This window comes from Phocoena sinus, chromosome 17, assembly GCF_008692025.1.
Source record: "Phocoena sinus isolate mPhoSin1 chromosome 17, mPhoSin1.pri, whole genome shotgun sequence".
NCBI lineage: Eukaryota > Metazoa > Chordata > Mammalia > Artiodactyla > Phocoenidae > Phocoena > Phocoena sinus.
Genome location: NC_045779.1, coordinates 63,512,510 through 63,530,649, shown reverse-complemented (window position 1 = coordinate 63,530,649; position 18,140 = coordinate 63,512,510). Strand labels below are relative to the sequence as shown.

General features: G+C 44.7%; 1 protein-coding gene across 5 annotated transcripts in view; it reads right to left on the bottom strand.

The window, feature by feature from the left end:
• Positions 1–13,152, bottom strand: part of WDYHV1 (WDYHV motif containing 1) — an 80,152-nt gene extending 67,000 nt beyond the window's left edge. For all 5 annotated transcript variants that reach the window (XM_032609428.1, XM_032609429.1, XM_032609431.1 and 2 more), the window contains exons 1-5: positions 12,833–13,152; positions 11,140–11,239; positions 10,299–10,349; positions 5,742–5,890; positions 4,994–5,118 (exon numbers count right to left, since the gene is read on the bottom strand). In XM_032609428.1, the coding sequence (XP_032465319.1) occupies positions 4,994–5,118; positions 5,742–5,890; positions 10,299–10,349; positions 11,140–11,239; positions 12,833–12,921 (514 nt within the window). In that variant the 5' untranslated portion in view covers positions 12,922–13,152. The remainder of the gene's footprint in view (positions 1–4,993; positions 5,119–5,741; positions 5,891–10,298; positions 10,350–11,139; positions 11,240–12,832) is intronic.
• Positions 13,153–18,140: the final 4,988 nt, after the last annotated feature.

The window sequence follows — 18,140 nt, the reverse complement described above, 5'->3', positions numbered from 1 at the left end:
CATGACAACTACATGTAATATCCTGAGTTAGATTCTGGACCAGAAAACAGAAATAGGAGGAAAAGTTACAAAATTTAAGTAAGGTCTATAAGTTAACAGTACTGTGTCAATATTTTCATACTGATTTATTATTTTCTTGATTTAGATAATTACACTATGGTTTTTCTCAGATCCCCCTGGAATCTGAGTGAGGGGTATATAGGAGCTCTCTGTACTGTTTTAACCAATTCCCTAGCAGTCTAAAGTTATTTCAAAATAAAAAGTTAAATGAAAAAATGCATAAATAAGCAAACTGCCAGTTTACTGGATACAGCTGCCAATTTATAGGAAATACAGAGGATACAAAAGGATACAATCAGCAAAATCCAGACCATTTCTCCCAGATTCATTTCTTCAACAAATAAATTACAAGAAAAAAATAAAAAAAGAGTGGGACTAGGGGGGCTTCCCTGGTGGCGCAGTGGTTGAGAGTCCGCCTGCCGATGCAGGGGACACGGGTTCGTGCCCCGGTCTGGGAGGATCCCACATGCCGCGGAGCGGCTGGGCCCGTGAGCCATGGCCGCTGAGCCTGCGCGTCCGGAGCCTGTCCTCCGCAGCGGGAGAGGCCACAACAGTGAGAGGCCCGCGTAACGCATAAAAAAAAAAAAAAAAAAAAAAAAAAGAGTGGGACTAGGAATCTCTACATATTAAAAAAGACCCTAAAGAGACACATACCAACCAAGCACGATGGGGGGGCTTTATCTGGACCTTGATTCACATGAACAAACTACATGAAAAAAGATTATGACTTCATGAGATAACTATGAGAATCTCAACACTGACTACAGAGATATATGTTGATTTTAAAGAATTATTGTTAATTTTTTTAGGTGTAATAATGGCATTGTGGTCATGTATTTTTTAAATTAATCCTTACATTTTAGAGATCCGTACTGAAATATTTAGAGTTGAAAGGATGTAATATCTGGAATTTGCTTCAACATAATACAAGAAGGGGGAAAGTAGATGGGATATAAGTGGATGGGATATCAGCCATGAGCTGATAACTGCTGAAAGTCTACTGTTCTGCCTAGTTTTGTATATGATTAAAATTTTCCATACTACAAATTTTTAAGTGTATACAGAGATGCTTCTACTCATCAAAGAACTGTTATGGGAACTGCACTTCCACCATAAACTGCCAGAAAAGTGGACAAAATATATTTAGCAACTGTTTCCAGACACCAGACAATGGGCAACACACAACTGACTGCTAAGAAAAGAGGAACAAGGGCAGGAGCTGTAGGATCCCTCCAGCTCACTGCCTGGAGGGCTGTTTCCAGACCACAGCACGGAGGCAGGGACACAAACAGCATGGGAGTTTTTCCCGCCGATGGGAAGACAGAGATCTAAGTTCAGGAGGGCCTGGCAGCTACATGTGAGGGACATAGTGTGGGAAAGGAGAGAACTACACAGAGAGTGTCCCGGATTTCTGCAGAGGGAACTCACTCCTCTACCCCAAAGTCTTTGGTTAAGGACTAATCTCATAAGTCCAGGAAAGAAGCACCGTAAAGCAGTCAGTCTAATAACTCCCAGAACTTCCATGGTCCCCACCAGCTAGGGTAGAGAGAACTCATAATACCTGGGCATTTGGTAGAATCCTCAGAAGGGTCACACCAAAGCAGTGGGGCTAAATTAGCCCTGGGTGAAAGGCTGCTTCAAACCTGCACTAAAAAAGCCTAAAACCAAGCCCTGAAAGGATCCAGCTGACCCCCAGGAATTTAAGTGCATGACAGAACCAAATCCAACACTGTTTTTAAAAGTACCTCAAATTTACAAAGCCCGGCACCCAACCAAGTATTACGAATCACACAAAGAAACAGGAAAATATGACTCAATGCCAGGAGAAAACTCAATCAACATTCACAGACAGAAACGACAGAGATAACAGAGTCAGCAGACAAGGACCAGTTATTATAAACATGCTCCGTATACTCAAAAGGGTAGAGTAAAACATGAGCATGACAAAGAGGGAAATGGAAGATATTAAATCAGCCCCAAATGGAATGTCTAGAGATGAAAAAATAAAATATGTACAATGAAAAAAAAAAGCACTGGATGGGATTAACAGCAAATGAGTTAATGAAGAAGAAAAGATCAATAAATTTACAGACAAAATAATTATTCAAAATGAAGCACATACAGAAAAAGTCTGAAAAAAAAGGAACATCATTGACCTAAGAGAAGTAACAAGCCATCTAACATACGTGTAGGGGAAGGACAAGAATTTTTTTTAAAAAGGGGGAGAGGTCAGAAAAAATATTTGAAGAGGTAATGGCCAAATGTTTCCAAATTCGATGAAAACTATAAATCCCGCAATCTAAGGATCTTAACGAACCTCAAGCTGAATAAGCCTAACTATGCTACAGTCCATCACAACCAAATCCCTGAAATCGAGAGATAGAGAGAAAACCTTAAAAAGCAGCCAGAGCACACTGCATTTAGAGAAACAGACACAAGAACAACGGCATGCTCCTTGATCAGAAACTCAGCAAGCAGAAAACAAGCGAGACACCTTTAAAAAACTGAAAGAAAAAACATGTAAAACTAGCATACATTACCCAACAAATATATCTTTCAAATATGAAGGTAAGCACTTTGGATACAGAAAACTAGAAACAGAGTCACTCCCACCCTTACAACAAGAAAAGCTAGATAATCAGCAAAACCAGGACTTCTGTTGAAATCATCAGAGGGCCAGGGATGCACAATGACCAAGGAATCCAAAATAAAGGAAAAACAGGCGCCTCCCAGGAGAGATGGGGCAAAAGTTCTTGCTTACCTGGGGTAGATGCCAGACTCCAAGTAAGTCAGCTAAAATCTTTAACAAATGGCTAAAGGAAACCTCAACTTCTGAAATACAACTGTATTCATTTTCTAGGGCTTTTTAATGTAAGTAAATAAAAGAGGATTACGATCTGCAAGCATTCATTACCTAATAACATATAAAAATAAAATAAGAATTTTTTTAATTTTTAAAGATAAATGTATAACAAATCAGCACTTGCCTATAATCTCCCCAAGAGGCACTACAACATTTCTGTTTACATAACACTGGTCCTCCAGCTGGGCTCAAATTAGCCAGTGTTACTATAACACGTCATTTGAGACAAGGAGATGAGAGGTAAATGCGGACAAAAGGTAGCAAAGGGCTCAGAAAGAGAAGGGGACAAATATGGTAGACCCTATAACTCAGCCCAAGACTTGGGAAACGTCCTTAAGAACTGAACCATCTGTGGCTGGTACTGGAACTGAGCCTTCAGAGCAAGGCTGCAAGACTGTGAATCTCCGTTTTCCTTCTTTTTTCAGGGAGGGGAGAAAAAAAAGAGTTCCTTTATTTAAAATACACTAAATGCTGAATTGAAAATAGTGAGCCTGCAGACACATGACCACCAAAATTATTAAATGTACAGGTTTACTTGTAATGTGCAACACATCAAATGCACTAAATTTTAAGCCCTAAAGGCCAATTCCATAACTAAATGCAGGGGACCAAGGAAAGCTGCTATGAAAAAAACAAAGCTGCATCAGTTTAAAGTTTAATGTCTTCTTGAACCATGTTTTTTTTTTAAGCTTTTTTTTTATGTAAAGCAATACTAATTAGCTAAAGGTAATTCCTCTGTCTCCTAACTTCAAATACTTTCCTTTGACAAACACAGGGCTTGAAGTAATGGATTTACCACACGAGAGAACATGAACATGTGGTTAAATTACTACACGAGAAACCAGTATGTTTACCCCACATTCAGAGCAGATTCCTTTGAGTACCAGTATCAACCTCAGGAGGCCCCTGATGAGCTAGTTACATAGAAGGGGTTGGCACAAAGCCTGGCACCTTTGCCAGGCACCTCTTGGGAAGTAGTCATTAAAACCCAAAGGAACGACCGGGGCTGACAAGGTGTTTACTGAAGGTCCACGGCGTGTCAGGCTCTGTGTTAGTGCTCACATGTAAAAGAGAAACAGGGAGCCATGCAAGCATTGTCCAGACCACACCGTGCAGCAGGGTGTGTGAGACTGAAAGCAAGACCCATGATGCCTTTTCCTGACCTGAGCTATCCCAATTCTAATGCTGAAGCTGGGAACCAGGTTGTTGAACCCAAAGAAACTCCAATATAAACTTTAAAAATCATGAGAGCTTTCCACTGAGAGCCTCAAATATCAGAGCTGGAATCCTCTTTCAGTGTTCACTCACTTCAAATACACCAAATATATTTTTTACTTTCTCCCCTGCTGAACTCTGAACACTAATGTCCTATTTTTCTGGCATCCTTCATGGTGTACAGAGCATTTTGACTCAGACGGTATCATCCTTGTGAGGGGATGTTTCACCAATAAGTGGCAACGTTGCAAATTAATTCCCACCATAAATAATGCTTCCAACTCAGGTGAATGCCAAACAATAGTAACACGGTGAAGAATCCTTTACCTACTTAAGTCTCAAGAAATTCGTAATTGGACTGATGCCTGAAAGCACAGAAATGAGACGAGTGGGGCAGTAAAACCTGCTAGCTCTCACCTCCTTCTAATGCAGATTTTGTCACAGAGTCAGTGAAACGACATTTCACATATCCTAAAGATGCACTGGGGACTTCCTTCACCATCACATGACACCCACCACGGCAAGGCGCTACTAGTCCCCCCGTTAAGCGGCACAAACACGCAGATCTCCCCAAGTCCAGGGCGCGAGCAGCAGGTACACCCAACATTCCAGCAACGTGGGGTCGTGGTTCGGCTCCCTCACGCCTTGCCTCTCCCATGAGTTCTGGTGCCTTCTGGTCCTGCTCTCTGTGCCTTAATTTCTGAATCTGATAAATATAAGAACTACACTCCCTCTTACCTCTTACCACTCAGGGAGTCTTACCCAAAGAACAATGCACTTCTTGTCCTTGGCTAAGGGAACACGCTCATCTGCACAGCGATGGGAAACCCCTCTGAGAGGGCGTCCTTGGCTCACCTCCAGTCTCAATGCAGGGATATGATGGAGGAGGTTCTCTCCAGTTCCCACTGGAGTCTTTCATGTGAGATCGGTCAGAAGCAAAGTTCTTCAAATATGAATCTGCGCGGATCACTCTAAATTTCCTGTACATAAACCAACATTCGTTTATATCACAGTTGAAATTCTAACTCAATTCTCATATAGACTCATTTTCTATGACATGCACAAAACTAGACAGGCATTTCTCTACTATTAGTGACACACAAATATATATGTAGCTTTAATACCTGTTAAAGACACCATGAGAAATGATCAGCTGAAATCCCAAACTACAAAGGCATGGAAGTACAGCCGGTTGCCTTTACTTGCTCAGTGTTATATACGAGGGGCAGAGGGCGTAATGTCCGGGTGCTGCCGTCACAGCCCTCTGACTTCTGTCATCGCCAAGCATCCAGCTCCGCCACCAACCAACCACCCACCCAAAACGAAGAGTATGAGAGAAATGCCCAAAACGACTGTTGGAAAATGTTCTGGATCTCATCACACAAATTTTTAAAGACTGCCAACCTTTTATACAACGGACAACCTTTAAAACTTTAAAACATTTTGAATCTTCTGTAGAGCACATGATTCTCAAACATCAACTCAATGGTGAAGACAAGTGATCTTTACAAAACCAATGCAAAAACAAACGCCCAAAGTAACTCTGTCTAATTGTCAAGGTCCAACTTCAGAAAGTAGGTAAATCCACCCTGAATTTCCTCACCTTCTGAACTGTGGATGGATGTCCTCATCAGACTTAAAGGCATCTTCCACATAAGTATCAAAGGGGCAGGGAAATGGCAGGACAGTGTCAAGATCATAAATGAAGCTCTGTCCTCCACTTGAAACATGAAGCAAGACAACATGGTAATCCTAGAAGTAAAAGTTGCTGAAGTTAACCAGGTTACCTTATGATGGTGTATTCCAAGGTTATAGTAATAATGCATATATATCATCAAAAACAGATACAAGGGACTTCCCTGGTGGTCCAGTGGTAAAGAATCCACCTTACAATGCAGGGGACGTGGGTTCAATCCCTGGTCAGGGAACTAAGATCCCACATGCTGCAGGGCAACTAAGCCCGTGCGCCACAACTACTGAGCTCGCATGCCCCAATTAGAGAGCCTGCATGCCACAAACTACAGAGCCCATGCACTCTGGAACCTGTGCGCCACAGCTAGAGAGAGAAAACCCGCACACCACAACTAGAGAGAAGCCCGCATGCCCCAACAAAAGATCCCACATGCCTCAACGAAGATACCATGTGCCGCAACTAAGACCCGACACAGCCAAAAATAAATAAAATAAATAATAAATCTTAAAAACAAATAAAGTTGAAGGCTTAAAAACAAACAAACAAAAAACCATATACAAGACTAAGACAGTCCTCCTTATAATAGCAAAATAAAGCAAACACAAAACCCTGAAAACAGACCAAATGTCCAGGGACAGGGAACAGTCAAGTAGTGGAAATGTTCATGTACATTAAATGTTCACCTTTCAATCCAGCAATTTTACCATTAGGGATCCAGCCTATAGAAAAATGGCCACATGCATGTAAAGGTATATAAACAATGCAAATCTCTGCCGCACTGTTTATAACACTGAAAATTCAGAAACAACCAGAAGTCCACCAAGAGGGGAGTGGTTAACAAACCACGATGCAGCCATAAGATGGAGTCCTACGCAGCTGCTAAAGAGAAGTAGGTAAATTTTTGTGGAAATTGGACTAAGTCCATGTTACACAGTTGGATGGAAAAAGCAAATTGCAGATATGTATTATATATTATTTTTTTTTAATTTATGTGTATATAAAGACAGACATGTGCATTCAGAAGTACACATGCATGCATATGAGTACAGAGAAAAAAGTCTACAAGGATATCCTCCAAACCATTAACAAAGGGGACAGCTTGAGGTGAGCCTGGAGAGGGGAAGGACTGTAAAATGCGGTTGTTATTGGTTTTAAGTCAGCCAAGCCCTAATATGTAGCCATTAAGGAAGAAGAATACAGAGAGCTTCTCCTGCACAGCTGGGTCCCAGCACACAGGTGAATTCTCACTCTCACTCCTGGACACGGGGCACTGCCCAAACCAGCTAAGGGCTGGAAGGGACGTCAGGGTGGTTTATCAATGGACATGAGGGCAGTGTGATGCTTAGAGCTCCTCAGAAGAAAAATACTCTCACAGAGAACAGCACTGCGAGATAAAAAGTTCAATCACATCAATACAATGTTAGAAATACCATCTGACATTTCTAGTACTTCAGAGCTTACAAAGCACTTTCTCAAACGATGTTTCATTTGACCCTGTGAGGTGGGAAACATAATTGAGACTGGAGATGTTGTACCATCAGAGCTGAAAGTGCTTCCTTTGTCTCCAGTTCTATCTTAGAAATCAGAATAGCATCAGAAATGAAAGCTTATTCCCTGTCCTCCCCTTAATGCATCCTACCCTCCAGATACATGAACTAAGCGCTGCTCCCCCGGTGACAGTCCACGACTCCCTTCCCCCAGGCTTGCTCACGTTACTCGGCGCCATCTGCACCACCTTCTCCTCCGCTCTCCCCACATCTATCACTCAAGCTCCAACTCAAATGCTTTCTTCCCCATGAGCCCATCTTTCATCTTCTCCCACCCCTGCCAGAAGCAGTCTCCACCGTATCCAAAATCTGTTTCTCTCTTGACATCTTCTACCCTATATTACAGTTTTTTTTGCAATATGTACTCCCTATTTTTTTATGGGAAACCATGCTATTAAAATACAGATACGAAGATGAGAAAGATAGGTCCTTACCCTCAAGGAGTTCCTAGAGAAGCGAGCGGGAAACACAAGTCAACTGCTGCAGAACGGTGAGATGATGAGGTAATTCAGCAGAGGTGGGAGAGCGTGCAGGCAAAGGCGCCTGAAGCGGGGTCACCTGGCTCAGCCTCAGCCCCACCACTAGCCAGCTTCCTCCTCTACAGGACGGAGATAACTGTGGTGTCTACCTCACAGTATTACTGAGAGAATTAATGAGACTACTATGTAAATAATCAGCCTTATAAAAAGCCAACCAAGGGCTTCCCTGGTGGCGCAGTGGTTGAGAGTCCGCCTGCCGATGCAGGGGACACGGGTTCGTGCCCCGGTCCGGGAAGATCCCACATGCCGCGGAGCGGCTGGGCCCGTGAGCCATGGCCGCTGAGCCTGCGCGTCCGGAGCCTGTGCTCCGCAAAGGGAGAGGCCACAGCAGTGAGAGGCCCGCGTACCGCAAAAAAAAAAAAAAAGCCAACCAAGGCAGGGTGTGTGTGGGCAGGGAGGAAAAGGCAGGCAACTGCTAAGGAGCGTTTCACTGAGGAAAGGCTGCCGTCACTGCCTCTTGCCTGAAGGGGAGAGCTTCCCAGAAGGAGGACACAACTTGTGGAAAAGCACAAACAGGGACTTCCCTGGCGGTCCGGTGGTTAAGACCCCACACTTCCACTGCAGGGAGCGTGTGTTTGTCCCCTGGTCAGGGAACTAAGACCAGGGAACAAGGCACAGCCCAAAAAAAAAGGAGGAAAAGGCATAAACAAGGAATACCCTTCTGGTTAGCTCGGGTCCATATTCCTACATAACAGATGGCTGGTGAACTTGAGAGGGAAAGCAGGCCTCAACTAGGAGTCACCTTCACGGCAGAGATGCGGAACCAAGGAATGCAGATTCCAGCAATAGCCTCACTCTCTGAGTTGGGTACAGTACAGAGCTTGTCCAAATGCCTGGAAAAGACCCAGTGGGGCTAGAGGCAGGGATGTCCACTTAGAAAGTGATCTGTTCCTCCGGGGACCATGCCTCTACCCACTTAGGGAAGCTTACCCATTCCCTGCAACAGAACAGCAGTGAGGCCCAGATCAATCTGCCAGAGACTTGCTCCACATAGAAAATCTGGGGGGAGACTTCCTGAAACAAGGTTCCCCACACTGAGCTGCCATGAGCTGCTGTGTAAAGGGGGACAGGTCCTTTCCCTGCGAGTTTCCTGAAGACAGGAAGCAAGACCGTGACTCAAAATCAGCTGAGCACTTCAGCAATGGGCATGGTTGCTAGGGCAGATGGATAGTCCGCAACTGGGGTTATTGTAGCTCTGCTAACAATAATAGCTAACTCTTCTGGAGCACTGGTACCAGATACCAGGACAATGCTTCAAATGCATTATTTCACTAAAGCCTCCAGTGACCAGAGGAAGACACCGAAGAAGAAGCGTAAATAACCTGTCCAGTTCACACAGCCCACCAATGGGAGGACTGGGTTAACCCCCATGTGTCCAACTCAGCCTGCACTCCTAACCCAACACTGCTGGATTTGGGCTTCAATGTTAGAGCAGAGGATCCCCTGCTGGTGAAGGAAGCAAGAGCATGAGGCCAAGGACTTCAGTCTATTTTGTGCCTGGCATATAAGAGGCACTCAATAAATATATGTTAAGTAAATGAATGAAGCCAATTCAAATGATATCTTATTCTAAATAAGCATCAGAAACCTGATGTTTGTTGCATTATCATGAATGGAGTTTTACTTTACCTTCATGTTTCTTAGCATAAACAATTCCATTCTTCAGGGGACCAGTTTAAGGTGACATATGGATGTGTACTGGAAAGGACCCAGCCCTGCCAATGATCAGCTTAATGACCTTGAGCTATTCACTCTGCCTTTCTTGGCTTGTTTCTTCACCTGAAAAATGAAGGGGTTGGCGCAGATCCATGTTTTCCAAATGCCAGTCATGTTCACTCAGAAGTCTACTAAGAACACTAATTCCTGAACCTCTAGATCGACTAGATCAAAAACCTGTATTTTTTTTTCTTTTCTCTTTTTTTTTTCTGCCATGTCGCACATCTTGCAGGATCTTAGCTCCCTGACCAGGGATTGAACCCAGGCCCCTGCCAGTGAAAGCCCTGAGCCCTAAGCACTGGACCGCCAGGGAATTCCCAGAAACCTGTATTTTTAACAATCTCTGGATAATTCTACTGTGCAGCTGGACTAGATAATGCTCAAGTTCCTTCCAGTGCTAAATAGACAAGAGTTTAGATAATAAATATATCTGCTACATCAGCCATTTAAAATCATTCCTATAATAATTTCAAAATTAAAAGAAAACATGCCCATAAGTGCTTCTACCTTAGACCAAATAACATCTATCGTCAAGAAGTCAAATTATTAATAATTATCATAGTCTTTCTCTACTGCCCCATTATTTCTGCTCTACCAAAACATAAAGACCACTCATGGATTACAAGTACTATTGCATCAGAAGCTGTCTGTGTTGACCACCTTACCCAGATCACAGGTCCATCTCCAGGTCTTGCCTGTTGTTTCCAGATAGGTATCTATAAAATACAATAACTCTCCTAAGCCACAACTTCAGTTAAACCACTACTAAATTCTTGAAAGCAATACATAAATGAAAAATAAAATATTTCTAGGCAACCAGCAATCAAGGTGAAAGAATGAATGGATAAGAAGAAATCCAAATCCTTCCAAGTGTCCTTAACAATGAAGGAGCAATAATTAATTACAAGATGTTTTCTATAGAGTAGAAAGAGACCTAAACTAGGAACTGGAATTCCTGGCAAGTTCAAATCTTGCTTTCCCACTTAATTATTCATGGGACCTCCCTGAGTCTCTATTTCCTCATCTATAAAACAGAGACAGCTGTCTGGACCTTATCTACTTCACAGGGTTTCCACTGGGATCAAACAAGATGATGTTCACAAAAGTGCTTTACAAAATATTAAGGGCTTACTTTTCTTAATACTTCATAGAAGTTTACTACAGTCCCATTAAAACTCCAGAAACAAAGAAACCTTTACTTCAAACCTGAGAATATGTGCCTCTAACTTAATTTAAAAATTAAGTTTAATTTTAAAAGCTCTAACTTAATACCTAAAGAAAGGGGATTTTATTTGCATAAACATACCATCACATATTTCCTTACCTGCAAGTAAGGGACTAAGCTCTACTAACTTAACCATGTCCTGGTAGGGAAAAAATCTCATTCAAAAACAAACTTTAAAATGTTGCTGTATTTTATAAGGCACATTTTAGAACAGTGCTAAACCCATGGTCTATTTAGCTTCTAATGTAATCCTAAATTTCCACAATCACTCCCCAACTTACCATCTTCCTCTCATTAGATATGAAGACAGCATAACACTCTTCTAAAGGATACTGGTCGTGGTTTTTGATGTATTCACAGAGCTTCCAAATATTTTCTTCACTGAAATAAAGTAATTGTTTAATCAATATAATTAAATAAGAACACTCTATGTCTTTCAAATTTGCCCAAAAGACTGATGATGACATTTAAAAAATTGGTAGAGACCTGAAATACCATCTCATCCAACAACTGGCTAACAGCTGAACCTTCTCAAAAACACCCCCAGCAAGGGACTTTGCTGGTGGCACAGTGGTTGAGAATCCGCCTGCCGGTGCAGGGGACACGGGTTCATGCCCCGGTCCGGGAGGATCCCACATGCCGCGGAGCGTCTGGGCCCGTGAGCCATGGCCGCTGAGCCTGCGCGTCCAGGGCCTGTGCTCCACAACAGGAGAGGCCACAACAGTGAGAGGCCCGCGTACCGCAAAAAAACAACAACAACGGATGGATGTGAGGGACAAGAACTAACAGGACTGAGGTGGGAGACAGGGCAGAAGAAGCATGGTTCCACCCTTACAGAGGTTCCAGGTTCAGTACCACCACTGTAGATGTGTGACCCTGGGCAAACAACAGGCCTCTCTGTGGCTCAGTCTTTTCATGAGAAGAATGATAACAAAAGACCTATCTCCTAAGCATGGATGGAAGTACTTGGCACTAGGCCTGACATGCTGAATAAATGGTGAGCTCCACAGCATCGGTTTGGTGACCATCTGAAGGAGGGAAAGGTAAGTTATAGACGACCCTAAGGTTTTTTGTGCAGGGACTGGAAAGTGGGGTTAGAAGTCATTATTCAAGCAAGGGAAAGGCAGGTGTGGGTGTGAAAAGGACCAAGATAAGAGTGGTGATTCAGCCAGAGGTGGCCTAGGACAGGGGTGCAGTGTGTGGACTCCAGAGCCGAACCCTGCGTGTAAATCCCCATTCCTTCACTCACAAGCTATGTGGCCTTAGGTAAATTACTTGCATCCCTCCATGCTCCAACGTGCTCACCTTTAAAATGGGGACAACAGTACCGACCTCCTCATGTAACTGTGGGGCTCACATTACTTCGTTGACATAAACGTCTCAGAACAATTCTTGGCCTATATCAAGTGCTACGTGTAAATGTAACCACTATTATAATGACGACACGGCGGTTCAGATCCTGGTTTCTGGTACAAAAGGGCCTGAATTGGATTCCGGGCTGCTATTAGCTGGGTGATCTTGGTAATGTTACTGTAGGATCTCTGCGCTTTCATTCTCTTCCAAAATTAAGATGACCTTCACATCAGTGTGAAACCACGCAGGCTTCAGCAGAATAATTTCCAAAGGCTCTCTGCGGTCCTCCCTCCGCCTCCAACTCCCCTTCCTGGCCGCCCAAGCCCTGAGATCTGCTGACAAACGTCCAAGCGAAAGGAGCCAGGCAGAAGTAACGCACCACCGACCCTACCACTCCTGGCGAATACCGCCCCCCCCACACCCAAACGCCCACGCTCGACTCAAGGAACAAGGACTGCCACTCCCGCTCCCCGCTCCCTCCTCCCCCCAAACCCGAACACTCGCCCGCCAAGGCCCAGAGCGGCCCCGGGGAGGGGGGGCCGGGAAGAGGCGGGGCTCGGCTGCGACGGCGCGGCCGAGCGGGCCAGGGAGATGCCAGGAGCCGACCCCGCTCCCCCTCACCAGTAGCAGCTGTTGTAGACACAGGCGTCCCGCGGGGGGCTGGCCGGCTGGTAGTGGGCGGCTGCGGCAGCGGAGACGTCCCCTTCCATGGCGGGCCTCGGCACAGGCCTGAGGCGAACCGACTGGAAGAGCCCCGCGGGCGGGCTTCAGCGAAGGCGTCGGCGCACTACGCGCAACGTGGGTTCGCGGGGCGGAGTGGGCGGAGCTCGAGGCCGCTGGTGGCGTCCCCGGGTGGTGGGGCCTGGGGCAGGGTAGGCGGAGCCTGGGCGAGCGGGCGCGAAGGATCCCCGCGCAAGAAGTTTGAGACGCGCGTTGCAGATTCCGGCAGGGTGGAGTCGGGGCGGGAGTGGGGTGGGGTGGGGGGGGCGGGGTGGTCAGTGGGCGGACGAGAGCTGCCCTGGGTTGGTGGGGCATGTCTTGTTGGGCGGAGCCTGGGCGGGGCGAGCGACGCAAACTCCCGGCGTGCGAAGCTTGGGACGAGGTGGGCGGAGCTCGAGGCACGCAGTGCATGTCCCGTGAAGGTGGAGCCAGGGCGACGTAGGCGGATCCGGGGTTGGGTGAGCGGCGTGAGTTCACAGTGGGCGGAGCCCAGGGCGAGCAGGACTGCGTGGCTCCTGGTGGGCGAGACCCCCCAGTTGGGTGGGGCCAGGGGCGGGGAGGGGTGGGGCCAGGGGCGGGGAGGGGTGGGGCCAGGGGCGGGGCGGCACATGGTCCTAGAGGGGCTGCGGCGCCAGGCTTGCTGGAGGCTTTGGGAACAGCTGGGTTGCAGTCAGCGTGGGGGAAAAGGGGGTCACCGGCTGGCCGCTTGAGACACGAGTCAGGGGAGGGCTTGGAGTTGGTGAACGGTGCTTCATGAGTCTCCGAGGAGTCCGAGACCCTGTAACCTGTTGCCGGCTGTGGCAGATGAGACTCGGAAGACTCCACGTGTGCAAGTGAAGTAAGAGGACCTCTGTGTGAAAAACAAAGGGTTAGTTTGAGTCTGGTGGGGGGGGTAGCGGAGAGGATGATGAGGGGGGTTAATTCCAAGTATATTGGCTCAGAAAGGTATGTTGATTTTTTTAACATAGTAAGAACAGTTTTGAGAGGGTCCTTATGATATCCTTTTTGTGTTAATCATATATTTGTTTATTTGCTGGCAGGAAAGACAGATTGTTGCAAGTGTTTATCGCTGCGTGCGCCACAATTCCTGAGCCTGCGCTCTAGAGCCCATGAGCGCGCCTAGATCCCGCGCTTTGCAGCAAGAGAAGCCACTGCAGTGAGAAGCCCGCGCACCACAACTAGAGAAAACACGTGTGCTGCGATGAAGACCCAACCCAGCCAATAAGGAAAAACTTTTTTTTTTAAAGTGTTTTATCTCTGGTTAATGAGTGGTATGGAGGACTTTCACTTTAGATTTATATCCTTCTGAATGTTTAAATTTGCAAGTGACATATATAGCTGATCAGGGTGTTTCCCATTATCAAAACTTAAATTGTTTATTTTATTGGTTTTTAGATTCTCTCAGTCTCATGAATTGTAAAGCCCAAAAGTCCTAAAGACTTTGAACATAAATCATTGTGTCAGTTATCAGTGTATTGCCTCTCAGGTCCAAATACATACTTCAACATAGGCTCTGTGATAAAAAACGGAATTCCTTTAAGCATTTCTTCTTTAAAGTGAGCACGATGTTAAGCCTTCTCAGTTAAGTTCGCTGGAGGAAGAAGCTTCCTGCAGTTTCTGGGACCTGACCAGAGTTAGGAGTGTGGTTAGGAGAGACCAGACCAGAGATAGGAGTGTGGTCATGAAAACATCCAGTGGGGTCCGCTCCAGCCACAGACCCAAACTCGGTCCTTCTGCAGCCTTGCAGCTTCAGCCTGGCAATAACCTGTATGCAGCCCTCTTGACACAGAAACCAGAGCCCTGCGAGGCCTGCAGGCAACCACCTGCCCATTGTCCTTCAGCAAGACTTTTGGGGGTCAGGGTCACACACTGAGCAGTCCTTCCGCCCCCCACCCCAGTATTCCCCCCAGGCCTCTTGAAGGCCTTCTGTCCCTGCTGGCTCCCAGATTCCCGTGGCTCCCCACAGGGCCAGTTGGTGATTGCTCGCCTCCACCGGCTTCTCTGCCGTCTGCCTAGCAACTCCAGACTGCCTGCAGCCTGGCTAAACCAGCAAACTTCTCTGCTGTCTGGTAGCCAACCCTTACTTTCTCCAGCGAGATCCAGACCCCTCTCAAATTTGTCCTTGCATACTCTCACTCAGCCCTAGTTACCATATAGTTTCCTTTTATCTTACAGTTCACTTTTATCATAGTTAATTCTTGACATTCAAATTCGCTTGTTTAACATACCATGTAGTTTCTTCTTATTGGACCCAGACTACTGCAGGACTTTGAAGCCAAACTAGGTAGGTTCTACTACTTACTATTTGTGTGGCCTTGGGCAAAGTTACTTCACCTCTCTATGCCTCAATTTCTTCATCTAAAATGAAGTTAATGATAATAACACCTACCTCATAGGGTTGTTATGAGGGTTGACTAAATTTATGTATATAAAGCAGTTAGAATATGTGCTGACATATAATAATAAATGTTAGCTAGGACTTCCCTGGTGGCGCAGTGGTTAAGACTCCGTGTTCCCAATGCAGGGGGCCCGGGTTCGATCCCTGGTCAGGGAACTAGATCCCACATGCATGCTTCAACTAAGAGTTCTCATGCCGCAACTAAGGAGCCCGCCTGCTGCAACTAAGACCCAGCACAGTCAAATAAATAGGTTTTTTTTAATTAAAAAAAAATGTTAGCAACTACAATTTATGGTATAATTTCACTCCATTATCTCCAATATACCATATACTTCTGTCACTGAGTGTCTTACTACTCCTCAGACACACTAAAACTTTGCAAAAGGTATACATATCTTCTATCTAATGTGTGCTCTTTCACTTTCCTTACTTGCAGCTTTTCCCAGGGAAAGTTCATTGCTGCCTTCCATTTTTGCACAGCTTTTTTTTTTTTCTGTTTTGTCATGACTTTTTAGTCATATGTCTTCAATACTATTATCATCTTAAGTAACCCAACCTGACTCTACCTCTGCCATGAGCAGTTCCATGACACAGTCTTGTCTTGGTGAGACAAAATAATAGCTCCAGAGTCAGAGACTCTAGCTCAAATCCTTTCCCAGCTACTTACTATCCTGTATGACCTTGGACAAGTCACCAACCTTTCTGTGTGTCAGTTTCTTTGTAAAATGAGAGTAATAAAAGTCGAGTGTCTACCTAATGATACTGTAGCGAGCATTAAATAAACTAATCTGTGCAAAAAGCATAGTACCTGGCACAACAGAAGTACCCTATGTAGTAAACAACTACAGAGTTTTGCAGTTATTATTATCATTAGATTTCTCTGTGAACAGAGTATAAGCACTGTGACTGGGATAAATCCTTGTTGAATTAATGACTTTGTTTTATTAGGATACAGGTGAGGTTACTGTCACAAAGAAACTCAAAAGTGTAGTGGTTTAAATGAGATACAAATGCATTTCTCATATTAACACCCTGAACATTTACATTCCAGAGCTGATGTAGTGTCTCCACAGTGTCTGTTACCCAGGCTACTGAGATTTGGATGGAAAGCCATATCTAGGGTGTTGCCCTGGTCCACATATTTCAAGAATGCTCACCACCATATCTGCTATAATTGCATGCTGGCCAGCAAAATCAGGAAAAAGCAGGAGCGGAAGGTTTAAGAACAAAATCCACAAGTTGTACACATCACTTCTGCTCACATTCCACTGCCTAAAAGATAGCCACAAGGTCACACCCAGGTGCAAGGGAGATCAGGAAATGTAGGGTTTATTTTGGGCAGCCCAGCTAACATCTGAGTATGTCAAGCAGAAGGAGGGAATGAATATTGAGAGAGCCAGCAGTCTCTGCCATAATGTGCTTTCTCTTTAAATTGGAAAAAAATAGATCATATTTTTAAAATACATACAATTTCATGGTAAAGGCTATAAAAAAGGATATGGTTTCAGAGGAGTAGGAGGTGCATAGACCCAGATTCTGTTCTACAAATCCCAGTGATCTGGCTGTGGAAGAAATAAGAGATGTACTCACACAAGCCAACACCCAGTGAAATCAGGATGTTAAAGGGCAGGGGTTTGGAGGAGGAACACATCACAAAGGAAAATATTAAAAAGGGCCATGGATGTCAAAGGGAGATTCAGGAAGTCTATAGCACACAATACAGTCAGGTTTAATAGCAAAAAGGGCTTTTATTTTTTATTGGGGAAGGGGGTATTTTATGCTCAATATCAAGAGCTAGAAGAAAAAGATATTCCCACTGCTTGAGACCACATGATACGATAATGATCAGACAACTGAAAGAACACAGAAATACCCAATGTCTGTCTATTTTGCTTGCATTTTCTATCAAAGAAAATGATCCTCAAACTGTAAAGAACAAAGAAAATAGCAGTAAGAAGAAATTAAAAGCCAAGATAGGTGCGGTGGTAGAAATCACCAAGTTGCCTTAAATGGGTTAAAAATCTTTAGACTCAAATGAGTTACATTCTAGCATACTGATAGTGCTTTAGATTATGACCCCAAAGCCTTTCTTAAGGATCTTTGAGAAAATATGTTGGAAGAGATAACATAAGACTAAATATGAATAGTTGCTGTCTTCAGTTTCATAAAAGGAAAAATACATATATTCCAGACAGTATACCCTGATGAACTTGATGTCTAGTCCCAGGATGATTTGTGACCATGAAAAAAGGTGATTATTTAGAGGCCTCTACTGGTTTGCCAAGCCCACTTCATGCCAAATGGACCTCATTTCATGCTGCTGGAAGAATTATTTGATCGTTAGAATAGGATTATAGCGCAAACAGTATAATTTGATTCCCACAAAGCAGCTGTCCCAGTTATACTTGTCATGACTCAATCAATTAAAAGTCAAGGGAAGAGAGGCTGTTTACTAGACCATTGAACAGGAAGGACACTGAAGTGGCCCTCACAGGTAAAGGATGAGCTGCAGAAACCAGGGTCTCAAGGGACCAGAAGCAGAACTCACTTCCCCAGGCATTCTTGCTCCCCTCTCTGTCTGCTTCTCAGTGCTTGGCTTCATTCTGAGGTCACTTCACTTCTTGCTGTGGGAGGATGGCTGCTGGCACCCCCATTTCGTACTTTCCAGGCTTGACAACCCTAGGGGAGAGAGAAAACTTCTTTTTCCTCATGGCAATCACACAGAGTGACTTGTACCTTTATTTTTTACATTTCTGTACTGCTTGAATTTTTCACATGGGTTACTTTCTAATAACAAATTTTTTAACAAAA